The sequence below is a fragment of the Lycorma delicatula genome, chromosome 8 (assembly GCF_047948215.1).
Source record: "Lycorma delicatula isolate Av1 chromosome 8, ASM4794821v1, whole genome shotgun sequence".
NCBI lineage: Eukaryota > Metazoa > Arthropoda > Insecta > Hemiptera > Fulgoridae > Lycorma > Lycorma delicatula.
This window is the reverse complement of record NC_134462.1, coordinates 96,026,157-96,045,358: the sequence shown is the minus strand read 5'-3', so window position 1 is coordinate 96,045,358 and position 19,202 is coordinate 96,026,157. Positions and strand designations below refer to the sequence as shown.

The following is a 19,202-nucleotide window of genomic DNA, read 5'->3' as shown; positions in this document are numbered from 1 at the left end:
ATAGCTTACATCAATCTTATGTTGTGAAAAGCAATTCAAAATGGAGTAAAGGCATTGTAATCAATTAGAATAGCTGTACCCATAATTTTAAGTGCACAATATTCCACAAAAAAATATGGGTTTATCGTCTAATGATGGGTTTTTTCAACATTTTAATCATGGAATAAATAATTCATGTGTATTCCTTTGAAGATTTTAGATTAATTACAGAATAATACAAATGAATTTATGGTTAAAGAAGGTAGTTTAATATAAGATTGCATCTTACTACGAATGGCCAGATTAAGATGCCCGTTTCTCGGTTGTTTCCATTCACGGACATGTCAGAAAATTTCATCAATCATAAGATCACTTTACAACACAGGATAAATTGTCGAGTATGTGCTGCAATTAAAAAAATTCTAACCCACAAAAGACAAAAAGAATTTACCTTACTTGAACATGATAAAACATGTAACAAGGAATACGGCAGTTGAAAAAACCCAGCGAAACTCAATTAAAAATTTAAATAGTAGCGGGGGAAAAACACTTCAATAGAGCAGCATAATAAGCAACAAAATTTAACAATAAATAATAATTAATTATATATATATGTATTATTCTTAACTCTCCAAAAATAATGATAATTAGACATTCCAGAATATTTGTTCATGCACAAGGTATTCAAAAAATTATTCCAATATTAAAATTTACAAGTGGAAAAAGGTTATATTCAATCAGAAATACATTTACCTCGAGCTAGAGTCAGAGGTTCACCAACAGCAGCCATTTTTCGTGATTGTACTACCACAACACCTCTAAAATGTTTTAAGCATATATTTACCGCTATAAAATTCAATTGTTAAATTACAGCAAAAAATTACAATAGTTTTACTGAAAAAAAGATAGTACATATAAATTCGCGATTAATTCATGAATCATTAGAATGAATAAAAAGTTGTTTATTGTTGTCAAGAAAAATATCTCATTTGTATTTAAAACGACAGAATTAAAAAATGAATAACATTTTCTGAAATAAGGCATTAAACAATTTATTAAAAAAATGTATTTTTTCTCAGCTTCCAGCAACGTCATACGTCTATTTATTTATTTATCATGTGTAGATTACGCTGCTGTGTTGTCCCGTCAGCTGATCTTCGCTTCATAATTCAAGATAAGGGAGTTCGTGTCTGTCAATGTTTGTAGCGTCTTGTGGTTAGTTTCGCGTGTGAACCGGAGATTAAATTCTAGCGGAAAAATTTGTTACTTTACATCATACTTATATCATTTTAATACGATCTTGGTAAGTTTAATTACGTACATTTTAATAATTATAAAAGTGCATCTTTAATTACCATTTTGTTTTCGGATTTATGTTTCCATTTGTTGTGAGTATATGATATTTCAAAGTAGATTATTGTTTACAGAATTCAAGTGTAGATATGTAACTAGGCGTTTCTTTTCTGTATTATAGGTCCTAAAATTAGAATTTATTGCGTCTGCATTGATATATACAGCTTGCTGTGTTATGACAACAGACATGCCCAGTAGCGTTTTAAGTATTGAGTATCGATGATAAAAAACTAAGATGATCAGAAAGTACAAACATAACTCCATTATAAAGTAGTTTGCTGCATGAGAGTTATTTAACCTAAACTACAATTACTACTGTAGATCTAGTACAGTAAAGGGTACCAGTCCATGACTAGTTTTGATATGGATGGTGTTAAGTGTATGTAGGTTTTGAGTGGCAGTATTAGTTTGAGTGAATTGTATCATATAATTTAGATGTACATTATACTTGATTCTACTGATGTATCAAAATAATCTTAAGGGTGTATAATACACCAAAAATTGTTTTAAACGTTCTAAACATAATATTCATTAATGTTTTATGATTTTAATGAAAAAAAAATTTAGCTTTTGTGTCAAAAATTAGTTTTTGCTTCTGAAATATGTGATAAACCAGGAAAAGTGAGGAAATATATGTCTTACAGTAACAATTGGACCATCAGAACCATTGATTTTACAGAGCTGATAGTACACTTATATAAAAGTGCAGAATTTTTGCTATGATTTTAAGTATTGTTTCTTCTTTCACTTCTATGGTTTTCAGCAAATTTATTTGTAAAAAATATGTTACAATTCTAGACATTTGACATTTTATTTTTTATCTTTTTGCTGGAGGTGTTTCAAAGATGTAATATTTAAAATCATAGAAAACACTATTCTGAACATTAAAAAAAGAAAAAAATGAAAATCCATCTATTTATATTTTTATATATCTATATATATCTCTATTTTTTATATTTCCAATTATTGTACATAAATAATGATTGTACCATTTTTTTTTTAAATTGATTTTTTCAGTGTATCATACCTCCTTAATGGTACAGAAGTAAACGTTTTTTGCAGTTGTTGTATTAGTTTATATGTGTTGGACCTAAATAGTATCTTGTACGTTTGATTTCATCTTCTGAATTTTTTGTTTTTACAGGTAGTATGAGTGGTAGAGGCAGTAATAGAAATACTAACCCTTGGAATCGAGGCGGTTCAAGAGGTGGTGGTAGAGGCAGTGGTCATGGAAATTACAGTCAAACAACTACAACTGATAATAAAGCTGTTAAAAGTAATAATACAAATAATAGATCAGGTGACCAGAAGAAAAATGTAGCAGAGCAGAAATTTTTAGAAGCACACACAAGATTACAGGCCAGTGTAAAAAAACACTTGAAGAATGGTGACTATGAGTCCTCTGAAGAAGAAGAGGAACTTGAAAGTGAAACTATTCTTGGTATGTTATTTTATTTTAAATGGAATATCTTTTCTTTTTTGCGGCGGTGGGGGGGGGGGGGGCAAAATATGCCTGTGCGTTATCATCGCCTGGAATTTTTTGTCTTGGGGAGAATTCACTGAAACATTTGCTGGAAAACAGTAGGTGGTGTTGATTGTTTATCGATTGTGTCGTTGTTAGTCGTAGGTGGTATTGTTTTATCGATTGTTATCGTTGTAAGGTCAGATGTAAAATTTACATTGAAATATCGAGTTGTGCCTCAGTGTGGTAATATCAGTGATGACTGTATTCTAGTCTTAAGTCAACATTTTGCTTTAATTATAGGCTGCCTGTTATTTTTAATTTTTGATGTATTCTTTTAATCTTCTGATGTACTAGGCTAGTATTCTTATAGATTTATTTTTTATTTAACAAGTTTAATTAATTTTTTATTTTTTTCCTTTTTAATTTATAATATCTATGAGGGACATTCACTAATTAAAGAGACAAATTGATGTAGAAAAAACTTAAAAATACAAAAATTTTGTATTTTTACAAAATGAGTCTTACTAACTCTCAACATAATCCCCACCAATATTAATACACTTGCCTCAATGATGAACTAATTTTTTTATACCTGATGCAAAGAATTGTCTTCTTGTTTGAGCCACTTTCCCATAAATTCTTTGACCTTCTCGTTGTCGCTGAACTTTTTTTTCTATGTAATGCCTCCTTGAGTGGACCAAACAAATGAAAATCTGAGGAAGCCAAATCTGGACTGTAGGGAGGATGTGGTAGTATCTCCCAACCCTTTTTCCAATGGTTTCTTGGGTCAACTGAGTGATATGAGGATGAGCATTGTTGTGTAGCGATATCACGCCTTTTCTTTGAGATCCGCAATGTTTTTCTCTCATTGCTGGCTTTACTTTTTTCATCAGCTTGTCTGAATAGTAGACACTGTTTATTATACGCTGATTTTCCAAATAATCACAAAAGACAACACCTGGGCATCCCAAAAGACGGTCAACATGACTTTTCCCACTGATGCTTGCATTCTGAATTTCTTTCAGACAGGTGAGCTGGTGTGCTTCCATTCCATGCTTTGTCTTTTGGACTCTGGTTCAAAATGATGAACCCAAGTTTCATCATACATTAAAATCTTGTTTAGAAAGGGTCACGTTCCCTTTCATAGCATTCTTTCAAGTCTGTACACACTTTGAATCGTGTTTCCTTGTGTTGTTGCGTTAACTCTTTCAGGACCCTCCTTGCACTTGTTTTGCTGTACTTGAGCTTGTTACTGATAACATTATGAACTGTGCCAACACTTACTGCAAACTGTTTTTGCTATATGTTCAACTGTAATATGTCTTTCTTCATGATTAATGTCGTCAATGTGGGTTTCAAGCAAAGAAGTTGACACTTCAACTGACTGACCAGGACGTTGCTTATCAGTCACTGAGGTTTGACCGTTTTTGAACTGTTCTACCCATTTATAAAAATTTCTGCGGTTAATACAACTTTCACCATACTGTAAAATCATTCAAGAAAAGATTTTAACCGGTTTTTCACCTTCAGAATGGAAAAAACAGATCACTGGATGTTGTTTAACTAAAGTGGAAACTTCAAGCGGACACGCCATTATTAAATGCAATATTGAGGTTATAAACAAAACATTTTTATCCGTCAGCTGTTCTCAGCCTATCCCAGTTATGCCAACCTAAAGTCATGAAAGTACAAAATTCCTCTTACAACTGTTTCATTTCTACATCAATTTGTCTCTTTAATTATTGAATGTTCCTTGTACATTTAATTTTCTAAACCTATGCTGTAAATGTTACAAGACAAGCATAAAAATGTTACTTTCTTCAAACTCAAATCTAATTTACATTTCATTAACAGACTTCTATTTGTTTTTGTTATATTTTTTTTCATTCTACATCTTTTGTTTCCATGCTTGTCAGATGTTCTGTAGGCTCAATGTTCTAACTGATATTTTCATTGTATGTATTATACATTCTATTTTTCCTTTTATTCCCTGTTTTATTTTAAATGTTTTAGATTCTTGAGGACTATCTGAATTAGATTTTTTTGTATTCTAATATTTTTTCAGTAATCATTGTGTTTTTTTTAAGTATTCATTTAAGACTTCATTTTTTTGAAATTAGGCCTTAAAAATATACAGCCTATATGTTTTAAAGCTATTTTGATACATTATTTTTATTATAATAAATTTACTTAGAAGAAAACTACAAACACATAAACGATCAACTTTATGTATTTGTTTTAATAAATAATCATGTTCATTATTAGTCTCATAATCATTATGATATCAGCTCATCAGCTGAACAATTTTTACATTATTTAAATGTTCTATGTAATATATTGCAGTTACCAGTATTACATTTTTTTGTAGTAGTTTTCATTCAAATTGTTATATATTTAGGTCTTCACCGAGTGTTTGTTTGTGATCTTTTAAAAGTATATTTTTTTTATTATAGTATTGAGGTGTGATTCAGAGTTGCATTGATTAAAATTGTTTTTTGATATTTTATTGTAATTTAATTTTGGTTTATTTACAGAAAAAAAAAATTGTCATGATGTTCAGCAGAGTTCAGATGAAAACATCAATAAAATGTTGTCAGGATTATTATGGGGATAAGCAGTTCAGTGCACAAAGTAGTTCAAATCCACACATTAGCTTTAATCTTCTTAGAAAACTAAATAGCTTACAAAAAAACAAACAGTTTTGACAGAGCTATAATTTGTCAGGAAGCCAGTGAATTCTTTTTGTAATGGGTTCTGACAATCTATGAAGTTTATCACAAGATTAATTGAACTAGTAACTTATCCAATTTTTAAAGACTAAATTTCAAATACTTAAAAAAGCTGAGATAAATGTTATATAGATAAATCAAATAATAAGCTGCTCACAAATAACAATAACACAAAAACTAAACAAGATATCAGCAATCCAAGAACATATGGTTACAGAAGAGGTTATGTGGAACACAGTGCTGCCAACTGCATGTCACAATATCTCCATTGGCATGTAATTAAAAATGTTTGGTTTTTTCTGAACAAACCTTGTGCATAACTATGTAAAAAATCTTAACTTCATGAATACTATTCTTAATTTTTAATTCATAATTATGTTATTTTTTAAAATATTTTTTTTTGCAAATTGTTTATTTTAGGATCTGTGTTGAAATCATATTCACATTTTGGTGGTGAAACATATGATTTGGGTCGTACTCAAAAATTTTTGGAGGATGCTTTCCAGTCAGGAGCTGCTATTTGCCTTATTTGCATTGCAACTGTTAAAAGACCTGATGCGGTAATGTATAGTTCTTATGGATTTAATCAGTAAATTCTAAATAATTAATTCTTTAGTAGCATATTTAAATTTCTGTCAAAAAAGGTTATGCTTATAAATGTTCATTTTATACTAATATAGAATTTTCAGATATGTTACAACATTCTTTTTTTTTGCAAATAATATTATTTCATTTTTATAATATTTCACCAACCATCAAAATACTATTAGAGAAGTCATGATTTACAAAAAAAAAAAACAATAATACAAAAAATAAACCACTTTTGCAAAAGATTATTTTATTTATGCATATTTTTATAAAAATGTTCTTGGTATGAAATATGTAAATGGTAAATGGGCATGCATATTTTTCTTCTGAATAGCTTATAAATTTTAATGAAATTCATGTTGGTTTGATCCTGATCCTGATTCAGAATTTATCTATGTAGCAAATGTATGCTGCCAAGAAGCATTTTATTGTTTGAGTATATTTTAGATTAAATATTAATTAAAGTAAGATGTAACCTTTATGAAAGATGTTATATAATTTTTATCTTAATTTATCTTAAAATCTTTATCTTAAAAATTGTTATTTTATTCCAGCCACATCTGGAATTTATTACATATTTACATTTGTGTCCCTTTAACTTTAACAATATTTCTTGAAGTAAATATCAGATTATTTGTCTTTACCATGTAACTCATGGTTTTGCAAAATCTAGAACATCTGTGGAAGTAGCATTGGAGAAAGGCTAAAAAAAAACCAGGTTCCTCATCATATATTTTAGCTCTTTTTGTGATATTCTATTTTACCAGTAACATTTTATATATTGTGAACAGTAATCAATTTTCTTTTCTTTTTAAATTTATTAAAGTAGGTTATTTGTGATTGTTTTTAAACTTTGGCTAAGTTTAATAAAAAAAAATTAATAAAGATGTAGTCTTCCTAGAAAAGAGATGATGTGGATTTATTCTTTATTTATTTCATTTTTTTACAGATATGGAGTTGCATTGAATGCTTTTGCTTTTTCCATGTTCAGTGTATACAAAGATGGGCAAAGGACAGTATTGCACATCAAAAACAAGGATTAGAAGATAGACAAATTAACAAATCTATTGATAAATTGTACTGGGCATGGTAAGAATTGGCATTATTATATTAATGGTTATAATCTCTGTGTAAATATAAAAGAGAAATTTTCAGTTAAAATTAGAAAAAAAGTATACTGATTTTAATGGAGGAGAGCCATTTATGTTTGAATATTTACATATATATAGATGTGGTTTTAATTAAAATGTTTAGGATGGGTCCTATCCATACTAACCTCAGTGTTAAGGGTAAAGCAGACCCTCTGTTGTAATACCAGCAGCAATATAACAAAGATGTTCCATTATAAAAATGTAATTTTCAGTGTTTTTATTGTAAATTTACGTAAAGCTCTGAAAATTCTTACATAATAGTATTTGATGCTTACTTATCCATTATGGAAACTATGAATTTTTTAAGGATATGAACTGTATGGTAATACATCGTGGGGTGTGTTAAAATGTATATTCATAATTGTGAAGGTTAACGATACAACATTCTATATATACTTAATTTTAAATTTACCTCTAAAATATAAAATTACGTTTACTTTCATGCATATGTAGGTACTTCACAATTTTTTTTACCCTTTTAAACCCAAAATTATCTATGAATTTAATAATTGTATTTTTGATTCAAGGCTAGAATAAAATATTTATGGTCATAAATGCTGCAATCATTATCATTGTGACTAGCATAATCATTATCTATATAATATCAATATATCAGTATCAATCGTATGATATATGAAATAATAATAATATATGATAATCAAATCATATAAATCAAGTATAATATACTAGTAGTATACACTTTAATAAAATATTTATAAACTTTTTTAATATTTTAAATAAATAGTGACTTTGATAGTTATTAGCTTCTAATTAATACAAACAGAATGCAGAAAAATTGCACTTATCTTTTACATAGTGATGAGATATGTTTGTTATCAATGAATGCTATGGTATGTTAAAAATGGCTTAGCTATTGGCTTTTTATAATTACATCATAGTATATTTTCATCAAAACTACCAAAATTTATCTAAAAGGATACATGTAAAACTAGAAACATATTTAAAAAATAATAAATAAATTTAGTTATAACTTTACCCAGAACACAATGTAGCCTAAATTGCGCAATCTTGCATCTGCTAGTTTTAAAATATTTTTATGCATTTCTAGTTTAAACTCTCATAAATAATGATACTTTAAATAATTTTTATACTTCATTAAATACATTACCAGGGTACAACCTTCATTAAGCTGAAAATGGAAATAAGTGTAAGCAGAAGATATCTCCATGTTATAACACAAGACCCATATTTCAAACAATGATTTCTTCAGTTCTTAAAACAGTAGGTTGTGTATATGATACATCAGAATTAAGTTTGAGTTTAATAAATCAGATGACCATAAATTAATGTGCATGAGGTGAATGTAAATGTGATCAAATCTATTTAAAAATCAGCATTAAACTTAATTAGAATGTCATATTGGCGGAACTCTGAAAAAGATTCAGCAGCCTTGAAGTCTTAGCAACAGTGCTTTCAAAGTTAATTTTTAATGCATTCATTATGGAGCGTTTGTTCTGTAAAAACAGATAATAATAAAAAAATGAAATTTGTTTTTATCTATGTTTCTCATAGGACACTAGGCTCTGTAAATAAATTAATGATACTGTTTGTGAAAAATAGGACAACACTGCTGGCTTACCCCGTAATGCAATGTTTAGTTAAGCAAATGATCGACTTACAGTACGAGTTTCATCATTGTCATAGTTATGTTTAGCACTGGAACTTCATGAAGGGGTATTGTATTATGTCACAAAAATGGAAAAGTGTTGTACCAAACTTAAAGAAAATGCCACTCAAACTTTTAAAAAAAATAAGTCTACAGGAAACATATTTGATTGAGGTCAAAGTGTTACAAGACAGTTTTGATGAGTGATGACTCCATAAGATGAATCCTGCTGTTGAAGATATTCAACATAAAAAACCAACAATGAGGAAAAAGTGCTAAATAAACATTTAATCAGTTTTATTATTGTAAGACTCTTGAAAGAATATGACAAGAGTTGTTCATGTGTGGCCATGCTTTGCAAACTCTAGGCTGCTGCACTGTTACAGTGTCTGTGAATGAAGTTTTGGTTAAAAGTGGTATTTATGTGTGGTTCTTGCCTGCGTACTCTGATCTAGTCCAAGTGACTTTTTCCCCCGACTGAACAAACTACCCAAAGGGTGCCATTTTAAGAGAGTGGGAACTTTGTGATAGCTGCTACCATCAATTAAAAGCGATTCCAGTTAGTGACCTCTAGCATTGATACAAAGAGCAGAAGCAATATCTCTGGTGATATGTAGCATCCAAAGGGAACTGTTTTCAAGAAGATAAGATTGTTTTGTAGTTTAAAAATAATTATTCCCACTACCTTATCATATTCTTGAATTTTCATTCATTCTAAATAAGAATCTATTATCAACATAATGTATTTATACATAAAAATATTAGCAAGATAAATTTAGCCTAATTTTTCTGTAAATAACTGCTTAAAACTAGATAATATAATTTTACAATTGTATAATATATGTTTTTGTTTCAGTCCAAAATGCCGTAAAGATTATGACTCAGCTGAAATACCTTATAGGTATTATTGTTTTTGTGGTAAAACAGAAGATCCTAAATTTCACCCATGGTTAGTACCACATTCTTGTGGTGAAACATGTAATCGAGAATTGCAACCTAAATGTGGACATAATTGTTTATTATTATGCCATCCAGGTAATTTTTTTTATATTCCATGTAATAATTTCAGTATATAATTTTTTTATTTCAAGTAAAAGGAGTACATTTTTTGTTATGTATAAATTCTTTATTATGTGTAAGGATCAAAAGTTACAAGAGGCACCAGATATTTGTTTGTCAGGGTAATGTTACTTTAACTATATAGCCCTTTTGGGAAAAAAGTAAAGTTTTTGTTTCTAGGGGTCAGTATTACCAATATTACAGAAGATTTGGCATTCTAACATTTAAAAGTATATGCAACTTGTTGGGAATACAATGGAAAACTGCTTCATTTCTCACTTTCCCTAGAATGTTTATTTTTTTACCTATTGGATGATTGTTTTCTGTTAATTGACTGAGGTGAAACGATTCTTCTACTGGTCAATACATGTATGGTATATTTCCAAATGTTAGGAAGCTGCAAGCAGTTAAGTGGCTCTCCCCCAGTCGGTACACAACTCAGTTCCTTTTAGGACATGGTGCTTTTAGGAATAGTTTGGCTAGGTTTTGTTTGACTGATTCGGGCTTGTGCCCAGACTGTAGGATTGATGACACTTCGGACCATATCCTTTATGTTTTTCCCCAGTACGAAGTTGAATGTACCAGAGTTGTTACGGAGCTCAAGAGAGTAAATTCCTTTCTTGATCTTTGCGTCAACTGGAAGACTCACAGAGAATAGACTGTCATGGCTGGCTTCCTTCGTTTCCTTGCCCTGAGCAGAACGACTGACAGGGTATAAGTAGAGTAGCACCTCGGGGGTGCCTAGGGACTGCCTGGACAGTTGATTGGCCAGAGGTATGTGTGTTGGCATCGAGCTATGGTTAGTCAGTAAAAGTAATGGTGATTATTGTTAATGTTAGCTATCGGCGGAACAATGACTGCGCTGCCGAGGGTTTGAGTAACCATGCAGCAGTGAGGTGTAGCGTCGTTTTGACGAGGGCAATTTTTGATTGGACAAACATCACTGTCTGCGGGATGGCGACTGCACTGGCAAGGGCATGGATCCCATGCAGCCATGAGGTGTAGCAGCATCTTGATGAAAGTAGGAGTGGAAGTAAATGTCATGTGAGACTCTGCGATAGAGCTGAGTGGGAGTAGGAGGTCTGTCCACTTCTCCCTGGTAGACCAGACCAGAGTCCATAAATGAAACTACCTCATGGGTATAAACTGAATGTTGAGTTGACTAAGGGAACTAGGACTAAATTTCATTGTTGCGAATAATATTTTTGGTGGTATGTTATTATTCTACTGCTTCAATTATTATGAGACATTTACGAAATTGACTCTGTAAAATGTAGAACTAAGAGCGGGGTTCGTGCTTCCGCAAACTCAGTTAGCTAGTTCAGAGGGAAACAATGTAGGACATTCTAGATGTCCGGATGAGACCTGCAGCAAAGGCAAACCGGAGTTTAAAAATCACCATTGCAGATGTCTACCAAGGAATTTACATTGGTGGCATCCCAACAAGGCCTGGCTTATTATTATGAGATGTAAAAAGTTAGAGGATGAAAGACAACTCCCGTTAAAGCCAATCACGGCTAGGAACAGGGGGGCGACTGGAAGTGTCACAAGAGCAGGTGTCTTCCCCTATGAGGTTGGGATGTTAATTGGCTGACTTGCTTAGTATTTGAATTTTCAACTGCTCTATTTGGATTCAGTACGAAATAAGTACTTAACTTAAATAAGTTTTTTACATAATATTTTATTCTAGAAATAATGAAATTGTGTTGATATTATAAATGTTATTCTTTTTTATTTAAAGGAAATATAATTTTAACTATTCTATTAGTTATCTGAATGTAAAATTTGCATAAGTTCAATAATTATCTGTCACTATAGTGCTAGACCTGAATATTTTGCTGTAGGGTAGGTTTCATTTAAACGTTTTTTGTTAATGTGAAAAGACTTTAATCCATATTATATATCAATCATTATCAGATCGTGTTTAATTCTGAGAAAAGAATTATACATGATCTTATAATGACTGATGTGTGTATATATATATATATATATATTTTTTACTGCAGAAATCTGTCTAGTCTTTTTATAATGGTTGATGATTAGTAATATTCAGATCAAAAATTCTACCATAAAACCAGTTCTTGTAATATAAATCTAACCAGCTATAATGATCAGCATGGCTGAATTTGATCAACTGGTCCTGGATTTAATTCATGGTTTGCTTTTTTCATAATTTCATTGTACCCTCAAAAGAAGTTTTATTATATTTGAACAGTTGCCACCGTTGTGAAAAATAAATTAACCCATTCAATGTAAAGGGCATCATTAAACATCCCACTCAAATTATATTTTTAACTTGGCTACAACTTAAACAAAACTTTAACCTATTACACTGAGTTAGAGTTTAAATCACAATAATATAATCATTAACTTAGAGTAAAGACTGTTTGTTTATATAGAGATGTGCCCTGCACTCTGGGTCTTCTCTACACAACTGGCAGTGACTTCAATTATTTCCCAAACCAGTTTTTAACTGGTTTGGGTCACATACTGGTGAAAACCAATAAAAACTGGTCACAAACTAGTTTTTTTATTGAAAAATTAGAATAAAGAACTATAGATCAAGATGATTTTATATGTAGTAACGTAATTGGTTGATGTTTTTTTTTATATTTAACTTAACAAATTTTTTTAATATATTTTTGAAATTGCTTTTTTGTGGCAAAATATTTGTGAGTAATATTAATAATTTTTTTTTTTATTATCCAAATGATACAGGAAATAATAATTTTTTCTATGTACTTTTATCATCTTGTAATTCTGATAATGTGTATATTAAAATGACACATTCCAGTATATATTTTCTACAAACAGTTATTTCAGAAATTTTACTCCGTGTAGGTCACAGTACTGACACTAAAATTTATATAAATGAATAAATCCAATAACAAAATATTCAGTGTAGAATACAGATTTAATGTTACAAATATATGCAATAATAAAAAATAGTAATATAATCCCTTCAACATTGTGTTTTTGGTGTGCTTTAGTATGTTTATTAATGTGGTGAACATTTTATATACTCATTTTTGTTTATTTTAATGTTAATTTTGTGATGACTTCAGTGAATAAAGTTTCTTATAACTCTGATGGAACATGTATTCTGTAACGATTCAATTTAATATGCACATCAGGCTCCCTCTGTGAATCATGAGATCTTGCTGATGATGAGCGGGCTTGAGTGATTAGTGATACATAGTAGCTGTCACCAAAGGTAGAACCATATTGGAGAGATATCTGTTGAGAACCAGGCTAAGAAATGATTCCTGAAAGAGGGCAGCAGCTGCTAAGGTAGTTGTTAAGGGCATAGGTCAGGAGGACTTAAACGGCCATATAAACATCACTCAATCTTCTGAGTACTGTGCAGCTGAAAGTAATGGAAAACTACAACTGTTTTTTTTCCCAAGAAAATGTAGCTCTCTTCATTTTCATGTAACAATGATGGAGGCATCTTCCATGGGAAATATTCCAGAGGTAAACTAGTCCCTTGTTCGGATCTTTGGGTAGAGACTACTAAGGAAAGGGTCACCAGAAAATTAAAAAAAATAGCATTTTTTAAGTCGGAGTGTGGAATGTTAGATGTCTAAAAAAGGTTGGTAGGATAGAAAATTTAAAGAGGGAAATTGATAGGTTAAATGTAGATGTAGTAGGAATTAGCGAGGTGGGAAGAAGAAAACAACTTTTGGTCAGGTGATTTTAGAATAATTAACTCAGCAGGCAGGCAGGAGTAGGTTTCATAATGAACAAGAAGATGGGGAAGAGAGTAGAGTATTTCAGAAAGCTTAGTGATAGAATCATTGTAATAAGTGTAAAACCAAAACCTAAGCTGACAACGATTGTTAATTATGCCTACAAGTGCCCATGATGATGAGGTAGAGTGTGTAATGAAGAAATTGACAAAGCAATTAAACACATAAAAGGGGATGAATGTGTAACAATAGTTGGAGATTGGAATGCAAGCGTCAGAAAAGACAAGAAAGGAGATATTTTGGGTGAATAAGGGCTGGGCAAAAGGAATGAAAGAGTGGACCAACTTATTGAGTTTTGCACAAAGTATAATTTAGTAATTGCCAATACCCAGTTTAAAAATCATAATAGAGGATACACATGGAAAATGCCTGGTGATACTGCAAGATATCAGATAGATTATATCATGGTTAAACAAAGATTTGGAAATCAACAGTTAAAGGAACTATCAAAAGTTGAGAAGTAGAAATACTATAAACAGGAAGTCTGAATTAGCAAAAGAAGAGTGGATTAAAGAAAAGTGTTCAGAAATGGAAAGAGAAATAATCATTGGTAAACTAGACAGAGCAAACAGGAAAGTTAAGGAGAATTTTGTGGTATATAAATTAAAATCTAATTTGTTAAATAAAGGTAGTTCATCGATTTATAATACAAAAGAAAAGGTCAGTAGGTGGGTGAAATATATTGAAGAGTTATACGGAGGAAATGAATTAGAAACTAGTTTTATAGAGGAAGAAAAGAAAGTCAAAGAGGATGAAAAGGGAGATACAGTATTGAGATCTGAATTTAATAGAGCATTAAAAAATGTTAAAGGCAGGAAGGCTCCAGGGATAGATGGGATACCTGCAGAATTACTGTGTAGTGGAGGTGAGGAAGCAATAGATAGATTATACAAACTGGTGGGTAATATTTACAAAAAAGGGGAAATTCTGTCAAACTTCAAAAAGAGTGTTATTGTCATGATACCAAAGAAAGCAGGAGCAGATAAATGTGAAGAATACAGAACAATTAGCTTAACTACTCGTGCATAAAAAATGTTAACTAGAATTCTGTATAGAAGAATTGAGAGGAGAATGGAAGAAGTGTTAGGGGAAGAACAATTTGGCTTCAGGAAAAGTATTGAAGAAAAGAGAAGAAATTTTAATGCTCAGATTAATAGTAGAAGGAAGATTAAAGAAAAACAAACCACCATACATGGCATTTATAGACTTGGAAAGGCATTTGATAACATAGACTGGAATAGTGTTCAGCATTTTAAAAGATTTAGGATTCAAGTATAGAGATAGACTTACTTACTATCCAACGCCTACTCTTGGCTGTTGAGCCATTTTGTGATGCGCTGACCAGTATAGATGGGCTTCTATGTAAATGGAACCTTCATCATCCCTCTGCAAGTGGTCCACAGGTCCCCAAATGATTTTCCAAAAAATCATTGTTGCATCCATAGTTTCATGGCTGCAGAGTTGGCATGCTGAAGAAGTCAGAACCCGTATCCAATATAGGTATGAGGCCAGATAGTCATGTCTGGTTTTTAATCTAAATGCTGAATGCTGGAGGGAGGCTATAGCTTATAGGGCCATGTGAGACAAGGCTCTCCCACTTCTTGCCTGCCGCTGATTCTTTGCGGTTTTTGCCAATCCATTTATTGACTACAGAGTTTATTTACGCTTTGGCTGAGTGAAGAAAAGGAGTGCTGGATGGCTGAGGCAGAGAGGTTTCCAGCTTTGCCAATTTGTCAGCCATTTCATTACCATATATGTTTACATGGCTGGAAACCCATTGGAATTTCAACTGCCAGCCTTGACATCCCAGTTCGTGTAAGATCTTCCTGCACTCCAAAGTTCTTGTGTAGTCAGTTTTAGTGTTAAATGACAAGTTCTGGTTGAATCAACAAAAAAAACTGCCTTCCATGTGGAAAGGATTTCAAGTTGGGTGGCAGCTGTTTGAATCACAATAATCTCTCTGTCATAATTGCTGTGTGGAGCATCGACTGCAAGATGCCCGTGAAAGTGGCAGCAGTAGTACATGGCTCTTGTTTCTCCTATTCCCGGTATTGATGTTCCATCCGTATAAATGTGTAGCCATTCCTGTTCCAGATAATTTTTATGAATGGTTTGGAATGCAGCCTGTTTTAATTCCGCCTTATAAGAGGCGTGTTTTGGCAGTTGATGATATTTTAAGTAATATTTGGCTTGCAGCCTCATTTTAAGATTCAATTTAATACTTTAAGATTTAATAGAATTGAATTGTGTATGTATATTAGGTTGTTAATAAAGTATGGGAACCCTTAAATAAATTTTCAACTGTTAACATAAAAAAATAAAATTTAGTTATTACTTCCTATCTAATTTTGAAATAGTCTATTTCTTGAAATGAAAGTCATCACACCTGAAGCTCCTGTGATGAGAGGAGGGCAATTCAAATAGTTTAAATGAAACGTGTAGGGTTGTGACGTAATAATAATAATAATAATAATAATTTTAAAGAGCATTGAAAAAAAAATTGTGATATAAGAAATCAATAATCCTAACCAAAGTGGTGGCCATTTAATATTTTTAAGAACCCTGTTCAAAAGTATTGTACAAGACACCAGAAAAGTGCAGGTATCATACTGTAAAATATATAGTTTTAGCAAAATTTTATTTGTTTATTTTTTTAATGTTTCATTATTGAGCAGTTATTTAAAAGTTACTTTGAAAACATTACGTTGTCATATCGTGATGTCTTCTATATCAAATTTTTTATTACTTCCTTGTATGAAGTATAGGAATCAAAAAAAATTTGGATTTTGGACTTTTCTTAACTGCAGTAATCAGCCCTCATTGAGAGCTTTTCAACGATATATCATAAATGGTATTTATTTTCATTGGTTCCAGAATTGTACATAAATAAAATTTTAATTTAATGAAATATTTGAATTATACAAGGAGAAAGTACATTGGTTCAAATCCGTGCATTGGTAAAATTAGTACATTGGTTAAATTGTTAACCTTTGATTATAAAAAAAAGTGTTTATATAATTTAATAGGCATTCAAGGAAGTCATGTGTGTCACATCAGATTTTTTTTTTTTAATGCCCTTAAAGATAATATGTTACAATTCTACCCTGTCCATTTAGAATGTTTGATTTGGGGCTTAGGGGTGGTATTGACTTTATAAAAAAAAAAAAAAATAGATCGTTTCAAGTTTAAAATCATCCTATCTGGTTCTCTTGTATAGCAAGAGACCCATCTATTATGTGAAAGTATCTTTACAGCCCTACAGAAAGAGGTTTAAAAACAGCAGTATATTCAGTTGATAAATACTGCAGATGCATAGAATTCAAACAGATGAGATTGCCTTAATCTTATTATCATGACCCTTTGTTGATACATGATTTTTGGGCTAGGGTTGATTGAGGTATTAGATACTCAAGAGTCTAAAACAATTTTGTTTAATTGTGCCTGTAAGTAAGCTTTTTATGTTATATTAAGTATTTTTTATTGTTATTTTAGGACCTTGTCCACCATGCCCCAAAACAGTTAAATCAAAATGTTACTGTGGTAGAAGTAACCCACAGCCACAACGTTGCAGTAATAAGTTTTGGTCATGTGGCCAGTCATGTGGTCGAAAATTAGCTTGTGGACGACATCTTTGTGATAATGTTTGTCATGGAGGAGATTGTCCTTCTTGTCCAGAACGTTCTACACAATCTTGTATGTGTGGTAATAAGACTGTAATAAGAGAATGTGCTGAACCACAATGGCACTGTGATAAGGTAACTAATTTTTTTCCATATTTAAGGTTGTAGTAAGCAGTCTTATAAAAATGAGTAAATTGTTTTCTGTTTTATAGTCTGCAAGAGTGATCCATACTTTTTCTATTAAATTATTGTGTGCTTCAGCCTGAGACATTACACACCATATTTTTTTTTCGACGACTAAAAAAGTGACAGAATATTATGATTGTGAATTCATAAATAATGTAATATTTTCTTTTGATTACTAAATTTTTTGCATGTACTAATATTCTTTTCTTTAGTAAAGAATGTTCATCTTTTTCTTTTTCTGGGCAATTAAATTTTCATTAACTCTCATTTTAACTGATTATTTTCTACACACAGGTAAAAAAATTCTTGTAGTCAAGTTATATTAAGTAATATTTTTATTTATTAAGTAAGAATTAATTAATTATGCTCATTTTGATTTTTTGTTTTTTCAATTTATACTGGATGATCCAAAAGTCATGCAATTAAAAAAAAATTAAATGAATCAGTAAATAATGTTTAATATCTGTTTAATTTAGAAAATCTAATTTAATTTAATTGATTTTCTGACACTTGCTGTACAGCTGTAAGATAAATATGGTGATCAGTCAACATTTTGAGTGTGTGGTATATTTACAAATTGTGATGTTTCATGAATCCCCTCTTCAGAAAAACACAAAAACCTATGGAAAATTCTAGAATGTTAAGTCTGTTTACATACATATATATTTATGTTGGCCCTGTTATTAATAAATATTTTCAGATCATCTAGACACTAAAACTTGAAATTTGGTCAAATAATTCTATATTTAAAGCATTTGCCATTAAATTTTGAACTTAACCATTTTAAAATTTAAACTTTTTATGTGGGTATTATAAGAACCTGAAATTTAGTATTTTGGTAGTACTATATGAGTTTCCATTACTGAAATTTTAAATTTATCAGACTTAGGAGTAGGGATATAACTTTCTTATTAAAGGTTCTGCTATAAATTTTGAAAATGGGAAATAAACTCATGAAACTTGGAAGAAATATTAGTCTTAAGATATCTGACAAGGGGTTACTGCCATATTCAAAATAATTTTATTTTTTTTTAGAAATTATTTCTTTGTATGGGATTTAATTATATTAAATTTTAGGCCCCTATGGATAAGTAGTAATGCGGTACCCAATTATACATTCTATTAGTCTTCTTTTCATATATTTAACAGATTTTATATTAAAGCATTAAATTTAATTTAAATGCTTCCTTACAAAAGAAATCACACAATAGAGTAATAATTTTAAGGATTCCGGAGCCCCATCAGGCAAAAGGGATAAAACAGAATCCCCGTTTTAATGCTTACTAATCAATTTCCAAAATTGATTTCTACAGGTTTCTGACTAAATTTCACTACATTATAGAAAGCACTTAGCATACTAAAGTATATCTTATTCATTTAAATATAACTAAAACCAGTTGTTAGTTTACAAAACAATTAAAATTTGTAAACTAAATATTTTGTTTGAGATCTTTAAAAACTCAATTTTATACAGTAAATTTCTCTGAGAATTCAAAACTTTTAAATTAAAAAAAAAAAAAAAAATATTTATAAATAATAATATATATATATATATATATATATATATATATATAGAGAGAGAGAGAGAGAGAGAGAGAGAGAGAGAGCATAATAATAAGTATATCAAACACAAAAGTATAAAAACAGTTTACCACCAAGAGTGGTGAATTCTCAGTAATGCATCTTATCTTATGCT

The 19,202-nt window shown here is 30.6% G+C and overlaps 2 protein-coding genes across 2 annotated transcripts in view; one reads left to right on the top strand and one right to left on the bottom strand.

Moving 5' to 3' along the window:
* veli (L27 and PDZ_signaling domain-containing protein veli) overlaps positions 1–840 on the bottom strand; it is a 35,798-nt gene extending 34,958 nt beyond the window's left edge. The window contains exon 1 of the mRNA XM_075373117.1: positions 733–840. Within this exon, the coding sequence (XP_075229232.1) occupies positions 733–769 (37 nt within the window). The 5' untranslated portion in view covers positions 770–840. The remainder of the gene's footprint in view (positions 1–732) is intronic.
* Positions 841–1,103: 263 nt separating this feature from the next.
* LOC142329459 (NF-X1-type zinc finger protein NFXL1) overlaps positions 1,104–19,202 on the top strand; it is a 44,070-nt gene continuing 25,971 nt past the window's right edge. The window contains exons 1-6 of the mRNA XM_075374112.1: positions 1,104–1,282; positions 2,477–2,773; positions 5,947–6,086; positions 7,064–7,203; positions 9,749–9,927; positions 17,193–17,455. Of these exons, the coding sequence (XP_075230227.1) occupies positions 2,482–2,773; positions 5,947–6,086; positions 7,064–7,203; positions 9,749–9,927; positions 17,193–17,455 (1,014 nt within the window). The 5' untranslated portion in view covers positions 1,104–1,282; positions 2,477–2,481. The remainder of the gene's footprint in view (positions 1,283–2,476; positions 2,774–5,946; positions 6,087–7,063; positions 7,204–9,748; positions 9,928–17,192; positions 17,456–19,202) is intronic.